At 35.7% G+C, this 23033-nt stretch overlaps 1 protein-coding gene across 1 annotated transcript in view; it reads right to left on the bottom strand.

Annotated features, from left to right (window-relative positions):
• TRDN (triadin) overlaps window positions 1-23033 on the bottom strand; it is a 379114-nt gene that overhangs the window by 270400 nt on the left and 85681 nt on the right. Inside the window, exons 5-6 of the mRNA XM_032339654.1 lie at window positions 16323-16382; window positions 1951-2004 (exon numbers count right to left, since the gene is read on the bottom strand). Of these exons, the coding sequence (XP_032195545.1) occupies window positions 1951-2004; window positions 16323-16382 (114 nt within the window). The remainder of the gene's footprint in view (window positions 1-1950; window positions 2005-16322; window positions 16383-23033) is intronic.

The raw sequence follows: 23033 nt of genomic DNA, 5'->3' as shown, positions 1-23033 counted from the left end.
ACCTAGCACAAATAACCTACATTACTAAAACAAAAGCAAAATATTAGAGTCCTATTTCACAATATATACTGAGATGGATTTTTGATGAATTAAAATTAAATGTGAAATATGAAACTAATTTTAAAAACTTGAGGAAATATTAGTAACTATTTAATTAATCTTCAAATGAAGACTCAAAAGCAGAAACACCAAAAGAAAAAAAAACAACATATCTAGCCACTTAAAAATTCAAGAATCTAAACACAAACACACACATGCATACACACATATATGCATGTACACATATCTATACACACAAACAGAAACCCTAACTTTAACTACAAAACCTGAGAAAAATATCTGATAAAGTGACAGACTAGGAATATATATGCAAATGACATGCACAAGTATTATCAGGAGAAATGGGCGATGAGTGTGAATAGTTACATAAGAAATATACATCACTAGGGGCGCCTGGGTGGCTCAGTGGTTTAAGCCTCTGCCTTCAACTCAGGTCATGATCTCAGGGTCCTGGGATAGAGCCCCACATCAGGCTCTCTGCTCAGCGGGGAGCCTGCTTCCCCCTCTGCCTGCCTCTCTGCCTACTTGTGATCTCTCTCTGTCTATCAAATAAAATAAATAAAAATATTTAAAAAAAAAGAAATATACATCACTAAAAATCATATTTAAATCCTTCAATATACAAATAATAAGTGGTTTAAAGATATAATGGAAGAAAATATCTCCATTTAAATACCATAAAGTTTTTTGTGTTTTTTTTTTAATTGGGAAAATAGGGGCACCCGGGTGGCTCAGTGGGTGCCTCTGCCTTCGGCTCAGGTCATCATCATGAAAATAAAACCATTCCGTGAAGGAGCTGGTGAAAGAGCAATCATTCCAACTGCTAAGAGACAAACCTATTTTTAATAGAATGAGCCCCCTCCTTCCCAGCCCCCACTTCTGGGCTTCTCTGGGGTATTGGCCTTGGTGGGGGAGACCCCAGCAGTGTCACAAATACTGGATTTGGCGTCATAGGTTGAGTTGTGTCTCTTAGACATGTGGAAGTCCTAACCCCAGGCTCTATGAATGCGATCCTATTTGGAAATAGAATCTCTAGGGGCACCTGGGTGGCTCAGTGGGTTAAGCCTCTGCCTTTGGCTCAGATCATGATCTCAGGGTCCTGGAATCAAGCCAGTCCTGCATCGGGCTCTCTGCTCAGCGGGAGGCCTAATTCTTTCCCCTCTCTCTGCCTGCCTCTCTGCCTACTTGTGATCTCTCTGTCAAATAAATAAATAAAATCTTTTAAAAAATTAGGAAAGTATCTGTTTTCTATATGGAAAGATCCCCAAGTTATATTATTGAATTATAAAAGCCAAAATATAGGACACATTAAATTTTGCGTAAAAAACCAGGGAGAAACAGTAAACTATATTATCTCATAAATGCCTATTGAGGCTCTGAAAGATGCACGTTAAAATCATCCAAGTGGTTTGTTGTGTGTATGTGTGGGTAGGATAGAAGGGGATCTGGGAGGCTGGCAACAAGGCAGAGGGAAACTTTTCACAGCGTCTCTGTATGTGTTAAACAAGGAATCTGCATTGCAGATTCTAAACAAATACATACAAATTAATTTTGTTAAAATCCCAGTCCTATAGGTAATCAAAGAATGCAAATTAAAATAAAAAAGTATATTTTCTTACCTATCAAGTGGATAAATACTTTGTGAAATATTATCCTCATTGGTGACTAAGACAGTCTCAAACTGCCAGGGAAAAAACAGATATATTTCTAGAGAGTAACTTGGTAGCAGAGTTTGAGTCTCATGTATTTTATTCACTTCAACCTAGAAATTACTTTATAGGTTCAATTCTTAGGAAAATAGCATAATATAATTTTGAAAGATAGGATGTAAAGAGGAGTTCAAAGGGGGAGGGGCCAATGTGTAAGAACAGAGTAAGAATAACTCCATACCTTTTTTTTCAGATTTTTCTTTTTCTTTTACTTTTTCTTTTTCTCGGTGTGCAACTGGAAAGAAAAAAACAATACTTTTCACTTAAATAAAGAGAATGAATAATGAAATGTTTTCATGGCAATTTTGATGTCAAAAACTTATCTGCTGCTTTTGAAAATCTTTTTTAACTGGAATGACTTTTTACATAGTTAGATGTTTAAATATTAAGATAATTATAAATTTTTTATTTCTACTTTCATTTCATATCCAAGCACAAACTTGTACCAAAAGCAGGTCTAATTGCAAAGGTAAGAATACACCTTAGCTTCCCCAAACCTTTAATTTCAATACCATGCAGTAGAAAGCTTTAAAAATTTATCATGCTGTATGCCAAAGGAGCCCAGCTCAACACTGGAGGAACATCAAAATATAAAAACAGAAATACAGAGAGATAATTTTCTGAATCTGATGCAAAGTATAATCAACGTAAATTTTACATGTTACTCTGCTACAGAAATATTCCACACTAACAATTTTTGAAAATATACTGGGATGAGATGAGAATGACACCAAATCTTTTTAAAGGAAATGAAATTTAATTTACTATGAGTTATGATCCAATTCATTAATATAAATTCATTAAGTCAAAAGCTTTCTCCACAATTAAGCCATAACTCTTATTAATAGAATTTCCAGTTGTCAGGCTAGAAACATGGTAGTCATCCAGGATTCATCTTTTCCACTTTTGTTCATTTGCCAATCTCTTTCAATCTACCTTTCAGTATTTCTCTTACACATCTTTTTTTAATCCAATATTACATTCTCCACCAGTAATTTATTTACACAAAAATATAGAAAGCACCTGCTATGTGATAAAGATTGTTAGTCAAGAGAGAGTCTATTCTTGTCACTCTGATGTCAACAAGCTGAGGAATAAGAGAAGTTAGACAAACAACTGCAAAGGTAGTTAATTGCAGTTGGTATAATTGCCATGAAGAAAGGTGACATTCAGAGACTTACACTAGTCTGTGTATTTGGGGAATGTCCCTTGGTAGAAAGGATGTTTAAGGATGTTAAGGTGAAAAGAAATTAATCTAGTAAGGGGACAGGAAGGTAAAAGGGAAAGAGACTATTTCAAAATTTGGAGTAGAATGCCCTTCTTGCTATATTATTATATTATATCATTATATTAGAAATATAATATAATAATATTATGATATAATAATAATATCATAATATTATTATATTATTATTATATTATTATTATATTATTATATTATATATAATATATATTATATATATTATATTATATTATATATATAATATATTATATATATTATATTATATTATTATATTATTATTATAATGATATAATAATATCATAATATTATGATATTATTATATTACTATATATTACATATTATTATAATATTATTACATTATTATAATAATATCTTATCTATTCCCTTGAACCTTTAGATTGAGATTTTTCTCTCTCAGAGTAACATTTCTAATAGGAAAATCTGATTATACTCTTGACCTGTTATGAATATTAATAACCCCCCATGGCCTAGCATGGTATCTATAACATAGTAGATGCTATAGGAAATCTAAAAATATTTTATTGCTTTAATGCTTTGATATTTACTCATCAATGTAATCTCATCTCCATGAATTTCCCCTTGAACTTTACATTCTTACTCCCACACTTCCTCTTATCAATGTGTCCTTTAAGTGCTGACTCACTTGTCTCCTCCACTGCAAAATGTTCTTTGATCTCTACTTACTTCATAGGCAAACAAAACCATGTGCGTAATTCCATTTTAACTAGTAAATAATATTACTGCTGTTGTTTTTATATCTGACTCCCTAGTAGGTGAAATCTCTTTAAAGACCACACCACGTTATTTTATTTTTGTATCCCTGGCTCATCATGTGATGTCTGCTCCATAGTGGAGTTTTAATAGATTTTTCTTTGAGTGAGCCAAATTCTAAAATTATAAGAAAAACTATTTTCATCTTCGAATACAATTCCATTTATTAATGATATGGTATAGATATTATAAACACTGCTTGCTTCTGGGCATACAAAATTTACAATTTATCAAAATTTCTTAAATAATTAAACCTCAGTGAGAAACAAGAAAGAAAATACACCTTAGACCATCTAAGCTTTATTTTTCCTTACATTTAATAGTCCTTTTGGGTGTTTCTGAGTTACTAAGGTCAATATAAATATCTCACAAAAGAAAGAGAGGACCTCAGCATTTACACACGACCACAGGTAGCTTATTTTGGTGCTTTTGGATTACTATTAATTAAGCCGAAAACTGAAGGAGAATCTTGGCAAAAACAAAGCCTCTTTTAAAAGTTCTCTAGGGGGAACCAAGTTTGCATGAGATAAGCTGTGCTTCTGGAACCTGATTGGCAGGGTCCCCAGGAGAACACCTAATCTGTGTCTCTGCTTCTGTGAAGGACCAGACCTCACCCACCTCGGACAGCTGGTTGTCCATTCCACTAAAGGATTTTTTGGCTGACGTGTGCACAGGCATAAACGGAGGAATTAATACAAAATTGAAAGAGCAAGGGGGCTGAATTCAGACTCAAATTAGCATATTAATGCCTCATTCCTGTCACCCTGGGGGAAAATCTGGTTCCTCACAGTCTAAGTTTTGATTTATAGACACAATCCTGTATGCTGGAATTTCATTATCCCCCTCAGAAATGGTACCGTAACACTGCTCAATGAAACAGCTGGACCCATGGGCTCTAGGGAGCTGTTCAAAATGGCAGACAGCCACTAAAGCTTCTTGGATGAAACCTTCAAACTTCCGCAAGACTGAGCTCAGACGCAAAATTTTAAAACTTCTATCAAAACAATGCAACCACCAGTAACTGCCTTAATAATTATTCTAAGATAAAAGAAAGTAATTTGCCACAACAACCACATTTGCTTGTGCACCTCCTCTTTGCTTAGAAACTACAACCAGAAGTTTTCATGTGGAAGAAAAAAAGTACTTTCCTTGTCATCAGCTCTGTTGGCAAGTTATATCTTAGCTAGGACACTTTTAGCTCAGGACAAAATAAGCTTGTTGCACCTGCTGGAGCTTAATTTGTTTGTCATCCTTATTTACAAGAAACAAAAGTCCCTTTGGTATACTGGTAATTAAAAACAAATGGAATCCACCAGTTGGAATGGCCCTGATGTTTGGCATTGGAGTTGGCATGGCCCTGCTGTTCCTGCTCTTGCCCAGACTCTGACCTTTCTCTGACCAGAACATTCAGCTCAACTGAACTCTGCCGCAGTCTCTCGCCCACCCCATGTGGTCCCTCTCCAGCACTCTGCAAGCTGTGTTCTGTGCTTTTACAGAGCTTGGCCCTGGCAGCCTGCCAGACAGGCCCTGTGTCCTTTTCTGAATGTACCAGAGCTCATAGTGAATCTGACCCTGAGGTTCTTATCGACCAAATCTTCCCTAGCAGCAAACCACCAGGCATTCAGGGCCAGGTTGGCTGAGCTCTTTGCTGATCTCTGTGTTAGTAGTAGTTGGAAAAAATCGAAAGTTTGGTGTCAAAAATTTTTCAGTACTAATTTGCAGAGGTTTTAGCCAACACTAAACAAAATGTCCAATGTGCTTTTGGTTAGTATGTATGTCGCTGTATGTTTTTATTTATTTATTTTTGTAACTAATTGTAGAATTTCTATCCTGTGCTAAGGCAAGATGAACTACACATTCTAAGCAATAATGATGAACTCAATAGAAGAGCACTCTTGAGGAGTAGAGAAATTTGTTGAAGATTATATTACTAATTCTTCCTAAAGGATTATTTTATGATTTTTTTTTTTTTTTACTTAAAATAAGCACACAATTTTAGAGCTGATAAGAACCTAGAAGATCCCTTAGTCTGAACTTCTTTGTCCCTGGATAAGAAAACACTGTCTCAAAAGAGGCCATGGCAGAAAAGAACAAGAGTATTGTGAACAGATTGCCAAATCATACTCTTCCTCCAAAGCTATGCTACCTCGTCCATGCAGGTCTTGTGCAGACTAGAAACTTGTTCTTACAACCAAAGTGTGCTGCTGGCTTCTCCAAGCATGTAATGCACAATCCATCCTGGAATATACACTTCTTTTTCCACAATAAAATTACATTTGTTTATGTATTAATGTGCTGATTAGGCAAATTACCCAAATATATAAAGCTCCTCTGATATATGCTCCAAATCACAAGATATATATTCAAATTCCAAAATACAGTTTTACTCTCGAATCTGATTGAATTGTATGGGTAATTTCCCCTTCAACTGGGACTCCATTGCTACAGTCAGAACTATAATCACTTCCTCAAAAGGAACAATTACTATGCAGGAAGTGATACATAGCTTTGTGCAGAGCCTTCTTGCCTCACTTTCCAGATTTATCTTTCAGCGCTGGCAGAGAGAAAAAGAAAATATATTTGATACCTTAAAAAGTCCATTATGCATAGCTGAGAGAGGACAAAAGTAAAAGTTTATAAAATACAGGCTCACTACATTAGTCTGTGGTCTTTGAGAGCATTTTTTATAAGGGGCAGGATCTTTAGATACACTTGAACATCCTATCCTCTTTGGCTTTTGCTCATCATCTTCAGCAAAATCCTTTGTCAGCCTATGATTCCAGTCCTGTAATGGTTTCCCAGAAACAACCCTAAACCAGTCAATCAGGATTATTATTCTAAATTACCCTTTTAAAAATGTTCTTCTGACTCATGTGAGACTGTTATGCCTTGAATTGCATAGTTTCAAAAGACGTGTTGAAGTCCTAATCTCCAGTGCCTCAGAATGTGACCTTAGTTGGAAATAGAGTCTTTACAGAGGTAATCAGTTTAAAATGGAGTCATTACAGTGGTCTTTAATTCAATATGACTGATGTCCTTATGAAAAGGGGAAATTTGGACACAGACACAGATATGCACAAGGCGAAGAAACGGAGATGCCGGGAGAACACCATTTGAAGACGAAGGCAGAGATTAAAACGGTTCATCCATAAGTCAAATGTTGCCAGCCAGCCAGCAGGAGCCAGGAGAAGCATGAAATAGATTCTCCTTTACAGCTCTTTGAGGTAATCCATCCGGCTAAAATCTTAACGTTGGAGACAATATATAGACTACTGTATTTTTCAGTTGATGGTAACAAATAAATTTAATTTACCTCTATAACTGTGAGAAAATAAATTTCTGTTATTTTAAGCCATCCAGTTTTGATACTTTTTTTTTTTTTTTAACTGGAGCCCTGGGAAACCAATACCAATATTAATTATTTGGGTTCTCCTGCACTCTTCCAATCAAGTTCTCACCTGGTTCCTTGAAGACTGACCCTTGACCTAGCTCTTATGTCTTCCATTTTAGGTTCCAGAGTGCACATCTAAATCTTCAGCCATACATTCCTCTAAAGCTTTATCAGAAAACTACAGTCACACCTATTCAGCAACCGAGGCAGCTAGTTGTCTGCTGCAGGATATCTCTTTGTGGGGTACTCACCACAAGATAGTGTAATTGCGTGTTTGCTGTTTTAGATCTCTCACTGGACTAGGTCTTATACATCATTGAATTTTTAGTGCCCAATATGGTGTTTGGCACAAATTAGTTACGGTGAATAACTTAATGTGTATTTTGCCTAATGGCTGTCACCAGTTTTTTCATCTACAATAACTGCCTGTGAGGATAACCCCGTTTCCACTGACTAGCCCAATTCGATGTTGACCACATGCCATTCATCAGCATACACTTCTGCCATGTGAACTTCTTCCCCACTCCTAAAGTCAGCTCTTCACCTGAACACTAAACAAGTCAGGCTGATCTAACAAATACCTATTATTTTGAATGCCTTAAAAAACTCTCCTTTTGTCTAGGAACCATCTTCGATAATGTCTTCCCATCTAGTTACATGCTTACCAATTGGGTTCCAATCTTTTCTGGTTTAATCTAGGAGTACATTGACATGTTTAATGGTTAAAAAAAAAGCCTAAATGTTATCTGAAAAATAACAATAAAATTTGTAGTTGCAAAAAACCCAGGGCAATATGCAATAAATAAAACTAAATGAAAAAAAAGCTAGAGGAAAGTAAAAAATATATTAGTAATTATCTTTGGATAATTGGTTGTAGTTGTTTTTCTTTCTTTTTTGCATTTTCCAAATTGTCCAAATTAATCTGTATTACTTTAATCTATATTATTATGTTATAAATTTTATTGTGTTTCCTAATTATATGTTACAAATCATTTTTTGTTTTAATATGGAGTTCCTACAAATTCTTCAACTGGTGCTGACCGAATAAATTTGACATCACAATAGCCCAATTAAAGCTGAATAATTATATACATGTGAAAATAAACATAGAAATGTCCAAGGAAACAATTGTCAGTAGGAGTCAAGTCGAGATTAACAAAACAGGGAAAATGATTGCTTCATTAATTCATTCATTCATTATTTCAATGTTTATTGAATGTGTTTCATGTGTTGGGTACTTTGCTAGATGTTAGAGTCATTTTTAATTCGATATAAGCACATAAATTCAGAGCTGGTAGAAATCTGGAAGACCAATGAACGTGAATCTCTTTGTTTATAAATAGGAAAACACAGAATCACAAAAGGAAATGTCAAAAATGACCTAGAGCAAACATGAAGACACATATAGCTCCTGCCCTGAAAGTCCATTTTGAAAATCAAAGAGATGAACAGACTTATCCAGTGACTCCACAGGAAGGGGCTTCTGCCCACAGAAAAGTGCTCATACAGATGCACAGAGCTGTGAGATGTCATGGAGCCTACTTAGGGAATGCCCAACAGTGTGGCCGCTTAAGGCACAGGCAATGTAGGTAGATCTGGGATGGGCTGGTGGGGCAGCAGGGGCCAAGTTGAGAATTGAGGGGGTTGAGGAGGAGGTTGCAGAGTAGGGAAGCTATGTGGGAAAGTACAAACAGCTGGACATTTGTATGGATATCTTTGATCAAATGAAGAAAGTCTTTTATACCATGGTAGAAAATGTGGCTTTTACCTCTAACATGCTATAATGGCAACAAATGGATTGAAGCCGGTGAGGGTCATGATTAGCATGAATTTAAGGGGTGATTCAGAGAAATCAGTTAAGAAATGACTATCTTAGGGCTGCCTGGGTAGCTCAGTTGTTAAGTAACTGATGCTTGATCTCAGTTCAGGTCCAGATCTCAGGGTCATGAGTTCAGGCCCTACCTTGGGCTCCATGCTGGTCATAGATCCTATTTAATGAGACAAAAGAAAAAAAGGAAGAAAGAAAGAAAGAAAGAAAGGGAGAGAGAAAGAAAGAGAGAAAGAAGATAAAAGGAAGAAAGGAAGGAAGGGGGTAGGGATTAAGCACTACCCTAATCTAGTTGAGAAATGATTGTGGAGAAGATAGCAGTGGAAGTAGAGAGGTGAGGAAAGGATAAATGATAGTAAAGATAGTAAAGAGGGAGTATGACAAGGGGCTGAGCAGGACCATTCTTTGTATTGAGAGAGACCAAGATGTCTATGGCAGGACTGTCACTCAAAAGTCTTCTGAAATGATGCATATTAAATGTCTACTCCAGGAGTGATGAGAGAGTGTAGTGAAGACTATGGTAAATAGTTAGTGCAGGCCTCACCTAGAGACATCCAGTTGTACATTCTGTGTCTGTCCGTAGACTGTTCTAGAGTTCTAGAGTTCACTCTAGGCCATGAGTTCAGTTGACAGAAATTCTAACCCTGGCTCATTTGAATCATTTGAAAAGCTTGACTCAAACCCTGTGCTCACCTCCCAAACATTAATGGTCCCAGAATGGAGTCTGAAATGGATATATAAATATATATCCATTTCAGCCATTTCAGCCATATATATATATATATGGTAGGCCTGGTATACTTAATAAAATATATCCACCTCTAAATCTCCCTGCCATTGTTGCTACACTTAACAAAATAAGAAACAAGACCTGATAGTAGTTATTCTTTTGGTAGAAAAATATATATAATATTAAATTAAATATATTATATTATATTATATTATATTATTAAATATATATTATATTAAATATTATATATATGTATATTTTTAAACTATCCAGATGATTCTGAAGTCCATCAAATCCATATCACCCCTGGCAACAACAATCCCTCCTTCTGCTGCTTGAATAGCCTGGGTGGATAATGATATCTAATATTGTGACCAGTAATAGAGAGGGATGAAGACATTCTGTGCAATGGAACTTAACGTGGACTTCAAATACACTGAGTGAAAGAAGTCTGTTAGTTATCCGTGTTAAGTCAGATGAGAGTTGTGTACAAGGGTCTAGAGACTTTTCATTCTACTTCTTTTTTTTTTTTTAATTTATTTGACAGATAGAGATCGCAGAGAGGCAGACAGAGACAGAGAGGAGGAAGCAGGCTCCCTGCTGAGCAGAGAGCCCGGGATGTGAGGCTTGATCCCAGGACCCTAAGGTCACGACCTGAGCCGAAGGCAGAGGCTTAACCCACTGAGCCACCCAGGCACCCCTCACATTCTACTTCTTTAGTCTTCTCAAATATCAAAATTAATTAACCATTTGGGCTCTTAATTAATCAATATTTTAGATGAAATGTGAAGAGATTATCCAATATAAAAATACTTGAGGTATTCAGGTCATTCTCAAGTTTTTGACTTAAAGTACATGCACACTGAGTATGAATTTTTAATGAGTTGACTCATTATATCTTAAGGAAATTATGTCACTGTTTTGGCCACACATAAACGTTATCCTGCTTCTAATATGACTAAAGTCCTCACATATCTCATCAGGAAAAAAACAAAAAGAAACAAATGAATAAATATCTGGCTTCCTAAAATAAACCAAAAATAGTAGAATTATTCCAATTAGTTCTGGTCCCCTAAACAATGAAACCTGAATACTTCCTCCGACCCTGAATTCCCTAATAATAATTTTACACCTAACTTTGGCTATGCTGGTGGCTAAAGTTTTATAAAAATTCTTATGACAATGTTGCTACAATAAATTTGGTAAATTTTCCCATTCTGTGATTCCTACCCTTAAATACTTATATTTCGTATTTAGCTACCAGTCCTTTCTAGTACTCTTGTTAAAGAGTAGCTCAGGAGTATGGTTATATAATGGCCCTTAAAAGTGCATCCATGTCTTAATCCCTGGAATTTGTGAATGTTACAATACATGACAAAAAATAATTAGCAATGTGATTAAATCAAGGATCTTGAGATAGGGAGATTATCCTGGATTATCTATAGGATCCCTACATGCAACCCCATGTATCTTTATAATAGGGAGTCAGAGGATGATTTGAAGACAGAAAAGAAGGCACTGTGACCACAGTATCAGAGACTGGAGTGATACATCCACAACCCAAGAAGTACAGCAGCCCTAGAAGCTGAAAGAGGCAAGGAACAGATTCTCTCCCAGAGCCCCTGAGGTAGTTCTGCCCTGAAGACAATTTGATTTGGACCCTGTGAAACTGATTTTAGATTTCTGGCCTCTAGAACCGTAAGATAATAAATTTCTATTGTTTTAAGACACCACATTTTTGGCAATTTGTTACAGCAACCACAGAAAACTAATACACCCATGACATGCTGTTTGGCATTTCTACCAAAAGAATAAGTACTGTCAGGTCTCATTTCTTATTTTGTTAAGTGTAGCAACAATGGAGAGGAGACTTAGAGGTGGATACATTTTATTAAGTATACCATGCCTGTTATGCAGGGAAGCCATCAAGCAAGACAAGTCCAGGCTCTATGGAAGTACAAGCAGATCAGTGAAATTGATCAGCAGATTACAAAATCCTAACCATGGGGGTTCAGAGAACAATTCAAGATTCTCCAGCTGTGAGAAAATTCTGCTATAGAGACGTCCACACAGTGGAGCAAAAAAGAAGGAAGGAAATGAGATGAAAGGTATAGTGGGAAAGCCACGTGTTCTTAAAGAAATCTGAGATTAAAATTTGACTCTACAACTTAATAAATATGAGACATGGAGAAAAATCATTAAGTTCAGATAAACCTCAGTTTTCCTAGTTTTAAATGGGATTATACCTACCATGTTGGATTCTTCCATGAAGATTAAGTGAAACATTAGAAAGCATAGATTAAGTACAGTATTTGTTTTGTAGTAGATAAAGGCTTGCATGAGATTTTTTAGGAAGGAAGGCACAAATACAGGGGTGAAGTGACAAAAAAGGTAGTTTAGTGTCATGTTACAGAATCTTGGGATGACAGATCTTAAGTTGCTTCAGCCAATGCTCAGAAGGATGTCAAGTGGTCCCAAATATAGGATGAGAAATAACGCAGATAAGAAGTCCACAAGGGATTGTCACTGACCTAATCACTAGTGATTAAGAAGACTAGTTAACTGACTGATAGATACTGTTGAAATTAAAATTTGCCAAGAATTCTTTGAATGATTTCACATATACATTTCATAATCACTTAATCTTCACAACTGTATCATACCCATTTTACATAGGAGAAAACAGAGGCAACAAAAATGAGTTAATTTTTCCTGGGTACACAGGCAGTAGTTCCTAAATTTGGATTCTGACTCAAACTGGTTGATCCAAGACATTTCTAAAAGTAGGATAAAATAATGGTGACATCCTTCTTTGTCAAAATCATACACTATGCTCCTAACTTACTTATTGAATAAATATGTCTGAGTGTTTACCTTGAGTCAGGGAAATAGTCTTTAACAACCATAACTTGGACCTTTTATTTATGAAAAATAGCACCACTTTCTAGAATTCCCTACAATGAATGTATATCTTTTCTTCTAAAGCTTATGTATACGTAGTTATTCCTACCTATGAAGGATGCCCAAACTGTGGACTGCCAGATGAGATTCTGACCAATATTTCTTGTCAATATTTGCCATGTGGCTCTGCATTCCGCAATGATCATCCCTTCATCTGAATTAATCATGGCAGTCTTTAGACTGCCTTACTCATCTCCATCTGGAAATTAGTTCTTAGAGGTTAGACAGAAATATATTCTAAAATATTTGGCTTTAAATATGAGTATATTCGGCAAAATCATTTTAAGCCATAAAATCTTCCATTAGAAACCATCACGTTGGAATGGAATGAGCATTCTTCCAGTTAGCTTCTGCCACAGGAAATACTCAGTGCCTACAATTCCTCTGGCATGAGGGAATTCTCCTTACTCACCAGGGCCATTTATATCAGCAACAACGCTGTGAACGGCATCTTGGTGATCCAAGAAAAGTTAAAATGTGGCTGTAAGTTTCTTTTAAACACATGTAATAGTCCACTGAATTGCTGTATTAATTCAACTTAAGGTCAAAAGTATGGACATTACTGTGTCATGTTTATGAAATAAACTATAATTTCTTTTATGTAAGTAAAAACCAAGGTTAATTAAAAGGTAAACATTAACTAACATGTCAGAGCTTATACCTTAAAACCAAAGTAAGTACTTATTACCAGTTTAAGAATTAAAGGGTTTGCTCCTCAGTTCCATAAAACTGGTATATTTCCCTTAAGAAAACCATCTGATAAAATGAACAGAGGGAAAAAATAGGAATAAAAGTTACATTAGCTTCATGAATTAAAATCATTTAAATAAGGTGATAACTATAAAGTTATGAAAAGTGGGGATCAAAACTGATTCGTTGACACTTTAAAAATGAATTAGCATTAGATAGTGTATTTATATGGAATGATTTTGGGGGAGACAGCTGGGTGGCTCATTTGGTTAAACATCTGCCTTCAGCTCAGGGCATGATCCCAGAGTCCTGGGACTGAGCTCCCTGCTTGTGCTCTCTTTTGCTATCTCTCTCAAATAAACAACAACAAAAAAATCTTAAAAAAAAAAAGATTTTGGAAATATATGTTCTCTGGGTCTATACATATTCTGGTTTTCTGTATTCCATTTGATGAGTAAATCATCTACATGTAGAGTTCCAAGGCTTTCCAAAAGACTGCACACTCCTAAAACCTGTTCAAATACCGTATGAATACCTTAAAGGAGAAAAACAGAGAGAGAGAGAGAGAGAATAGAGTGTGATCTAGCTTCTATGGCTCCCCAAATTTTTATCTCCCCCAGCTTTACCAGTACTCACCATCTTTTATTTTTTTCTTATTTTTAGTTTTTACCAACTTCTCAGGCTCAAATATTTGTTGGCATGTCTATAACTATCACAAACAAATAATACCTTGGATATATTCTGTCCTATCTTGTAAGAGTTCAAATACTTTGATAAGAATTTAAATTCCTAAATATCCAATCATATATAACCATGACTGATATGAAATGTAGCATATAGAAAACATATTCATCTACATATGTGAATGGTTATAAAACCACATTTATTTTCACTGAACCACCTGGATATAAAAGCAGGCATTTATTCCACCTGGATGAGGAAACCAAGCAGTAAAATGGACCCTTTCATTCGTATTGACACATTAAAAATAGAGAAAGAAGAAAGTACTTCTAAAGCTTGTTTAAGTCTTGAACAGTCGAAGCTCCGGTTTCTCTTTCTTGTGAAATATTCACTTTCCAAAATATACTTGGTCTATTCGGGGAATATGTTCAGGTACTAATCTCTAACCCAGGCTTTGAGAAATTTATTTGAAACCTCAGCCAAATTCACTGTTTTAATTATGCAACTCACTAGTTTAATAAGCCCACTCTACAGCCCACTGCTCAAAGTCTTTAACAGCAGGATTCTAATAGAGCCAGGTCCAAAATGCAAATGGTGCCATCTGCATCACCATATCCACTCCAGAAGCACTGCTATTAAATTAATAGTACAGTGTGCAAGATAAAACAGCAGAGACTCCAACCATGTGGAACCAGTTGAGTTTCTGTTTAACCTCCAGCAGATTGAAACACATAGCCAGTTCAGTCATGGCCAGCTTAGTTAATCCATACCCAAGAGCTGTGTCCAATTTCCCTGACCAAAGGAATTGGGGGCCAAAAAAAAGGAAAGGGAACAGTAAGAAGACATTAATTCTCTAAGTACAAATATAAATAGGTTTCAACTGAGTGAGTTTCACTGTCCCTGATTGTGTAAGGATTGGCTGATCAATCTGGCATAAACTCGAACATTAGGATTAAAAACATAATATCTGAAGAATGATTTAAACTCTTCAAAAAAAGGAATTACATCAAGTATTAAAATGGCATTTTAATATATTCACATATTGGTATAATTTAGGGTTAAGTAGAACTTCTGTTATTTGAAAACTATTTGCAACTTTGGTCTTCATTGCAGGTGATTTTACATTAGTGAGCTTTGGCATAATAAGTATTAGACAAGATTCTATTTCTATCCAGAAAAAAATTGTTTCAAATTCTGTCCAGAACAGATAGTTGTGTGACATGGAATTATGAGAATTTAATTTTTGCCCTGACTCACTTAAAAAACATGCGAGGCTGATCATTTGGGGAATCCTGAGAATTATTTAGAAATATATCCCTTTGAAATCTCTTGCTTCCTATATGTTTCTTTCTTCTTTTTTATTAACATATAATGAATTATTTGTTTCGGGGTACAGGTCTCTGAATCATCAGTCTTATTCCTGTATGTTTCTTTAAAGTTTTATGACTACAAGGGCCACTCCTAGAAAAGAGATGCTTATAAAATGAGCAAGACAATGCTGGCCATTATTAATATGCCTCTAATGCAAGATTGCAGTTACTGGATTCAGTTGAGTTGAAAGGAATATTAATCATCATGTTGTCACTGTCCACGTACCCCTTGAGGCTATATACGAAAACTGTGGGGCCGTAGCAGTCTGTAGGGAGGCAATATAATGACTGTATTTCTGTTCCAATGATTTTCAAGGTACTGCATGGCATAAAAAATTTAAGGTTAAAAAAAAAATGAACTCTGGCTTATTAAAATAACATATTCAAAGAAGAAAAGTATTTACTAGTAAATCAACAATTATATTTGCAGTACTATCTTAGAAGGAAAAACCTGTTGAAAATAATTTAAACATTGTCATAGATTTTGAAGTCACTTTTTTTTTTTTTTTTTGACAGAGGGAGATCACAAGTAGGCAGAGAAGCAGGCAGAGAGAGAGAGGAGGAAGCAGGCTCCCTGCCGAGCAGAGAACCCGATGTGGGACTCGATCCCAGGACCTGAGCCAAAGGCAGCGGCTTAACCCACTGAGCCACCCAGGTGCCCCTGAAGTCATTTTGAGTACAACAATTAAATATTACTTATATATTTATACCTGGAATTACCTGAGAAGTAAAGGTGCTCATTTAAACATGATCAAAAATGTTAAAACAAGGGAACACTCCACATGAAAGTTTTCCTTTCTTTCATGTCAGTATACAAAATATATATTCTAAATAAAAATAAGAATAAACACAAAATTAAATAGTTACCTTTAGTTAGTATTTTCCTTTCAGGTTTCTCCTGCTTTTCAGTCTTATCTTTGTGTATTTCTAGGAAAAATACAGAATTTATAATTTAAAAAAACTCTACTTGAAAATGTACAAAATGTAAACTATTGCTATGATCTAAACTTTAAAATTCTACCAGGGAGTCTAAATTTTTCCTAAATCAAAAAAGTCATCGTAACATATTGCTAAATAAATCACTCATTTATTGAAATAAGGAAAAAGTTGGATTTACCTCAAAATCAGTGTTATTTGAAAAAGCCTAAAAACTTACATAAATGGGGATATGTTGTCACCATTTCCAGTGCTAAAATTGATCACAAACTATAATTATGTTTTATTTCAATTACTCTCAATACAATTAAGAATCCTTAGTAAGAATGTCATTTAGATTGAGGAAGATTTCATTTTTACATATTAAATTAAGAATTTGTGAAATGAACTGTAACTACCTAATAGGAAATACATCTCAGAAGTATTGACTCTAAGCTATGTTTATAATCAGAATTTGGCATTGCATTTAACCAATAATTACTGCATGCAGATATGACACATTTCATGGAATAAGTCAGTTGTTACATTTTTTTCTAAATATCAGGTTTTAACAAATATATTTAATTTGCTGCTAGCTTCAGTATACATACATTGCCAAAGCTTGGAAAATGAAGTTAATTGTGAATTTGCAGTTAATTTGGATAGACCTAAATTAGATATTAGAGTTTACAAATATGATTACTACCTCTGAAAAGTGACTTAATCTTAATAGCATGGTTTTTCGTAGAAAAATGCTAATGAATTTTACTTATTTATTTATCACAACTTTATTTCACAGATGATTTGAGATGGTGCTAATCACTGTACACATTTTAAATTTTCCATTTGTAAATACGAATTTGCATTTTTGTAATTTTTCCAGAAGTCTAAAATCAAGACCACCCATTGGAAATTCCCAAGTATCTTCGGAAAAGACAGTGACCTTCACCTGCTAAGAAGGTAACCATGACTGTGAAAACTGCCTCCTTGCCTGCTCCATGAATCCCTCATCACACTATTTACATTATTTATTTGCATCCTTATCCCATCCCTGACTTTCATATGGCAATAGAGATACAAAATAGTTAAGATACTTATCCAAATCTCTGATAAAATTTCTCCAAGTTTCAAAGAAAGATCTTCAAAACCTAGAGGAATCCATTCTTTGGCTTCTCTTGTCATTTTTTTTTTTTTTTTTAAATCTCTTCTCCATAGGTTTCCAGATCCTGCTCCGTGCGTGTGTTTTTGTATGTGTTCCAGATATCTGATGGTAATATCAAACCTTTCTGAGTTGTGTGAATCATCATTAGGGGGTAGGGTGGGCTATTTTGTGCAAGCTCTAGTACTTAGCAGTGTCCCTGGCCTCTACTTGTTAAATGCACGTAGCTCCTCCTCTAGTCATGACTATGAGAAGTGTCTTTAGACATCGCCAAATGCCCCTTGTATGGAAAAAATGAGCCCCCAAGAAAAATGCTCATTTGGCTCACAACAGTATTTCTCTTGCTTATCCTGTGCTCTTGGTTTCTAGAGTACTCCTGAAATTATGAAACAAATAGTGTTGCACTGTAAATTATCATATAGTGGTATATGTAAAGAAAATTTTGATCTGTTTTTAAAGAAACATGCCCTATTTGCAAAGGCACTGTAAAGTTTGTATCTTATAGGCTATAGACAATAAAGCCAACATAAGCCTTGTTTAACACACACACACAGGATTTATATCTGGGGGCTCCTGGGTGGCTCAGTGGGTTAAAGCATCTGCCTTCAGCTCAGGTCATGATCTCAGGGTCCTGAAAGCAAACCCCGCATCGTGCTCTCTGCTCAGCTGGGAGCCTGCCTCCCCCGCCACCCCGCCTGCCTCTCTGCCTACTTGTGATCTCTATCAAGTAAATAAATAAAATCTTAAAAAAAAAAAAAAAAGAATCTGTATCTGTAGAACTGTCTAAGAATATGAGATAGCCAGCCTAATCCCCTTCACTAGCTAGACCTATACTGCCCTAGGCAGTAGCCGCAGGATTTACATGCATATTAAGGACATGATATGCAGCTCAACCAAACTGAGATGTGCCGTAAGTCTATGTATACACTGGATTATGAAGATTTAGTATAAAAAAGAATGTAAAATATTTCATTAATGATTTTACATTAGTAACATATCAGAATGATATGATTTTAGACATATTTAGTGTGATCATTTTACTTGTGTGACTACTTGGTTAGATTACCGTCCCAAGTCATTCAAGTGAACACTGATCTAGGATTTGCTGTGAAGGTATTTTACAGAAATAATTAAAATCCCTAATCCATAGACTTTAAATAAGCAGATGATTCTGGATCATGAGTTTTCCCAGAGAGAGGAAAGAAATTCTGTCTGGGGATGAAAGCTTTCATCCCTGCCCATGGACTCAAGTTTGCCTGTGGTTCTCCCTGCCTGACTGCTGTCCTGCATGTTCTGAGTTGCTCAGCCAGTCCCCACAATCACATAGGTCAATTCCTTGTAATGAATTTCTTAATACACAAATATATCTGCATCATCTTCTACTGGTACTCTTTTTCTGGCACTGAGACCCTGATTAGGTTAAATAAGACACAGGATTAAAATTAATTTCATATTACTCTTTTTACATTTTAAATGTGTGGCTACTTGGAAATTTTAAGTTTCATATGTGGACACATTATATTACTATTAGTGCTGGTTTAGTCCTAGGAGTGGGCAGATGACCTTTTTAAAACCTTAGGTCATCCACGGGGTTAAATCTTTCACAAGTGAAAAAGCGAATTCAAAATTTCCCTGTCTTACTTCCTCCGTTCTATTCAGAACAACAGAGGCTGTGGAGAAGATTGGTGCCTTGTATAACTCAAGGCAATAAAGCAAGTAACACGCCAGAGATTTAGAGAATCTTTGGATATGCCAAGAGAGTAACCTTTAAGGGATAATTTCGTACTCCTCGTAAGGGTTGATTCAAATGCAGAAATGGGATGAAGTTTTCTAAATTAAAAGCTTACATTAGATGCTATATTCCTTGCGAGACAAGAAGGCTTTGAAATCGTCATTTAGAATAATATTTTTCCTTTAGAGGTAGGCGTATGTGTGTGTATGTGTCTGTGTGTGTTCTGTAGACATCTGTTGGCCACTCAGAAGAGCAAAGCAGAGGTTCTACAGCTCCTACAGGAGGATCAGACCTGAGTTAGGCCTTTCTGCAAGTTCAGGTGTGAAAAACCATCCTGGCTTGGTAATCCTGTCAGAGCTTCCTAGCCTAACTTCTTGAGAAATTCACTGGATGGGGTAGTGGTTTGTGGTACTACACAACCCATGTTGATCAATGGCTGTGTTTCCTGCAAGGAAGTTTGCAGACCAGAGAACAGACATAAGGAGCACAGGAGGAGCCACCTGGGCACCCTTTAGCTCTAGCTCTTTATTTCTTTCTTTTTCTTTTTCTTTTTTAAAAAATTTATTTATTTATTTATTTATTTGACAGAGAGAGAAAAGCACAACCAGTGGGAGTGGCAGACAGAGGCAGAGGGAGAGAAAGAGGGAAAAGCAGGTTCCCCGTGGAGTGGGGAGGCAATGTGGATGTTCATCCCAGGACCCTGAGATCATGACTTGAGCCAAAGGCAGACACTTAACTAACAGAGCCACCCAGGAGCCCCGCTCTAGCTCTTATCAGAAGGGAAGGAGCTCTAGATTGTGACCAGAATTGAAATGAGCAGGAGTCCAAAAGACAAATCTCAACAAGATTGGAATCAAGAACACCACTCATGAAAAGGCGGGGTGCGGGATATGCATTGCCTCCACCATTTTCAAAACTGTTGGGAGGGAGGTAACTCAACAGAGGAAGGTGAATCTCAACATGTTGGCTATACTTCACAATAAGTTTTTCTTAAGAAAAAATAAAAATAAACTAAAGAATTAGACTGTAAAAATGGCAATGTATTTCTGAGTATTTGTTTTTTACTCGAGGGAACGGACACAACACAATTCTGTAACTCAGAACAATCTCAAGAATAAGGTCCTAATATTTTATTTCCCTGATTCTGTACTTCAGCGTCATACAAAGGACAGCCTCATTGCTTTTGGCAGATCTTCTTATATTTCTCGCAAGGGGCAGTAGGGGTCATGGATTAAAATAAACACACATGCACACATAACAAAATAAAATCTTTACAACCCATAGTGAAATATGATGACTTACACAGACATATTTTAATGGGAACATCATCAACTAATCTTTTAACTGATGATCCCTTGAAGACCATTAGTATTTCTATAGCAGCAAGCGTAGATTATACAGCTAACCTTGTAAAGGCATACACATACCTGCATTTCTCTGCTGAGAGAAGACAAAAGAAATCTATTTCTTGTGATTCAAATTTAAGGATAAATTCAATCTCTTTCTGCATATTTTATTGCAACGTTGCATTTTCTTTGGGGATTGGATTCTATGACTAGCGTTATTGCCTGTGGCCATCAGATGCCTGAAGTATCCAGTGAAGTCTGAGCACATGAGCCACTTCTGTCTGCTTACACTTGAGCCAGGAAATGATAACCATTCGGGCTCCTGTCCAACTGAGTAACAATGTGCTACCAATTTAGACTTCAGAAGGATATTTTTCTCATAAGCAGATGATGTTTGATTTGTTCCTCTCAACTGCTCTTTCCAGCTAAGAACCATTTGTATAAGAATATAAAATTAAATTTTAAAAGATTCAAGTCACTGAAAGATTCAAGTCACTCGAGTTTTATTGGCCTATGGTTTTCAACAAACTTCCAAGAAAAATAAAATTTCCTGTATTATATTTAAATTAGTGTGTTTAATATTTTCCATAGACTGGCAAATAACTCCATTTTTTGGTAGTAGGATAAAAATGTATACTTGCATAAAATTGCATTTAACGACATGACACTCTCTAAGAACAGTTCACTTAAACCTGCACAAGTCCTGGATACAAGGGACAAAGAAGGTCAAAGCAGGCACCATTTACCTCCAAATGTATGTGCATTGCAATTAGATTAGAGTCCAATGGACCTGAAGACATAATAAGTCTCAGCACCAGATGCCAGTTGAAATCACAAGCCATTTTGTTAACTGGTAAACCTTAAAGATAGTTTTGTGACTTAGAAGGCACAGAGGTCAAAGAATCTTGATCCTGGTGTGAGGACACCCACAGGCCCTTAAGGATACAAGTTTATATTTGAATTTCGAGAATTAGAGATGGGAAAATATCATGGAGAAAGAGTGACAACTATCTCAATGTGTCAGGAGGCAAAAGGAAATTCCTTTTTCTACTGAGTTAATTGGTTACCTTGCCTAAGAAGAGTCAAGCATTACTCCACTGATGTTTACTGTGTTGGAAATGCGGTAAGGGCACTAAAAGATTTACAGAATGGGCAAGTTATTTCCACAGTATGTGGCAAGCATATTCCAATCTTTTTCACTACTCCTGATTTTCCTCTACTGCTTTTCTCCAGATGTACAGGGAAGTACGAATGAAGATGAGATGTGGGAAAAAAATTAACGTCTCCTTTTTTAGATTCTTCCTTTTATTCATCTTCCACTCTAAAACTAAAACCATTTGAAGTCATTAGAAAACTTGATCACACTAGGCTTTAAATGCCTTTCAAATTTTCTTTCATTTAAAGAACTCGGAAAATTTCAACTTTGGATTTTATGCTTTGTAATTCAGCGAAGATAACAAAGAATTATACCCTCCTCACTAGGCTGTTTTGCTAAAATCCAAAACCAAATAAGCAATGAGGTTGGAGGCCAATGTCTCTGAAGACATGTGAAGTGCTGGGAAACAAGAAGTGTAGATATAATAATTAAGTATGTTGCTGAAAATAAGTGAAAATTAGTAATATGTAGATTTTTCATTATTTCTGCTTGCAATGATCATTAAATGATTATTATAACAATTATCATTATGAGAGATGTCATAAATCTATGCTATTCTAATAAAATTAAAATATGCATTTTGTTAGGAGAATTAGACATAGATAATTTGTTAACAGAACTATACAAAAATATAATTATCTCTGACATGTATTAAAATACAGCTTAGCATTTAAGATAATCAATGATGGAATCCATCTACCCAACTGAAATCCAATTCCTTCACTTACTAGCTATACACCCTTCATTTCTTCAAAATGAGGTTCTTAATAATATCTCCCACATAGATTTACAGAAGGATTAATTCTGTAATTTTGGCATCTGTTATACATATTTATGCTGGACACCTGAGAAGATAAATATAGATTTTAGTGATCCTTTTGGTAGCTTAAAATGGAACTTCTGGGTGTAAGGGAGAATTCTCTGGTTCTCACAGTGTATTCTGTTTTCCCATAGGAATACATAATTATTAAATGGACAAAAATCTTTAAAACTTCTCCAAATTAGAAGTGGAGATTCATTGATTGACTTGATTCTCCATCTTCATCTTTAGACTGTTTAATTTTATCAATATATAGTCATCTTAACTCTTTGTCTCCTACAGTTCCGGTGGTGATCATAGATCAACAGATTTCCTCAAGACTCCAAGATCAACTTTCAAATACAATTTGGCAAGACAGGCCATGGCACTTAAAAATGGGAGGGTCACTAACAGCAGTAATCAATAGGACATAGTAAAAGAGATTGTGCTAAATGATTCCTAAGAGTGACC

This window comes from Mustela erminea, chromosome 4 (genome assembly GCF_009829155.1).
Source record: "Mustela erminea isolate mMusErm1 chromosome 4, mMusErm1.Pri, whole genome shotgun sequence".
NCBI classification, from domain to species: Eukaryota; Metazoa; Chordata; class Mammalia; order Carnivora; family Mustelidae; genus Mustela; species Mustela erminea.
The sequence above is the reverse complement of the archived record's forward strand: the minus strand, read 5'-3'. Positions and strand labels throughout refer to the sequence as shown.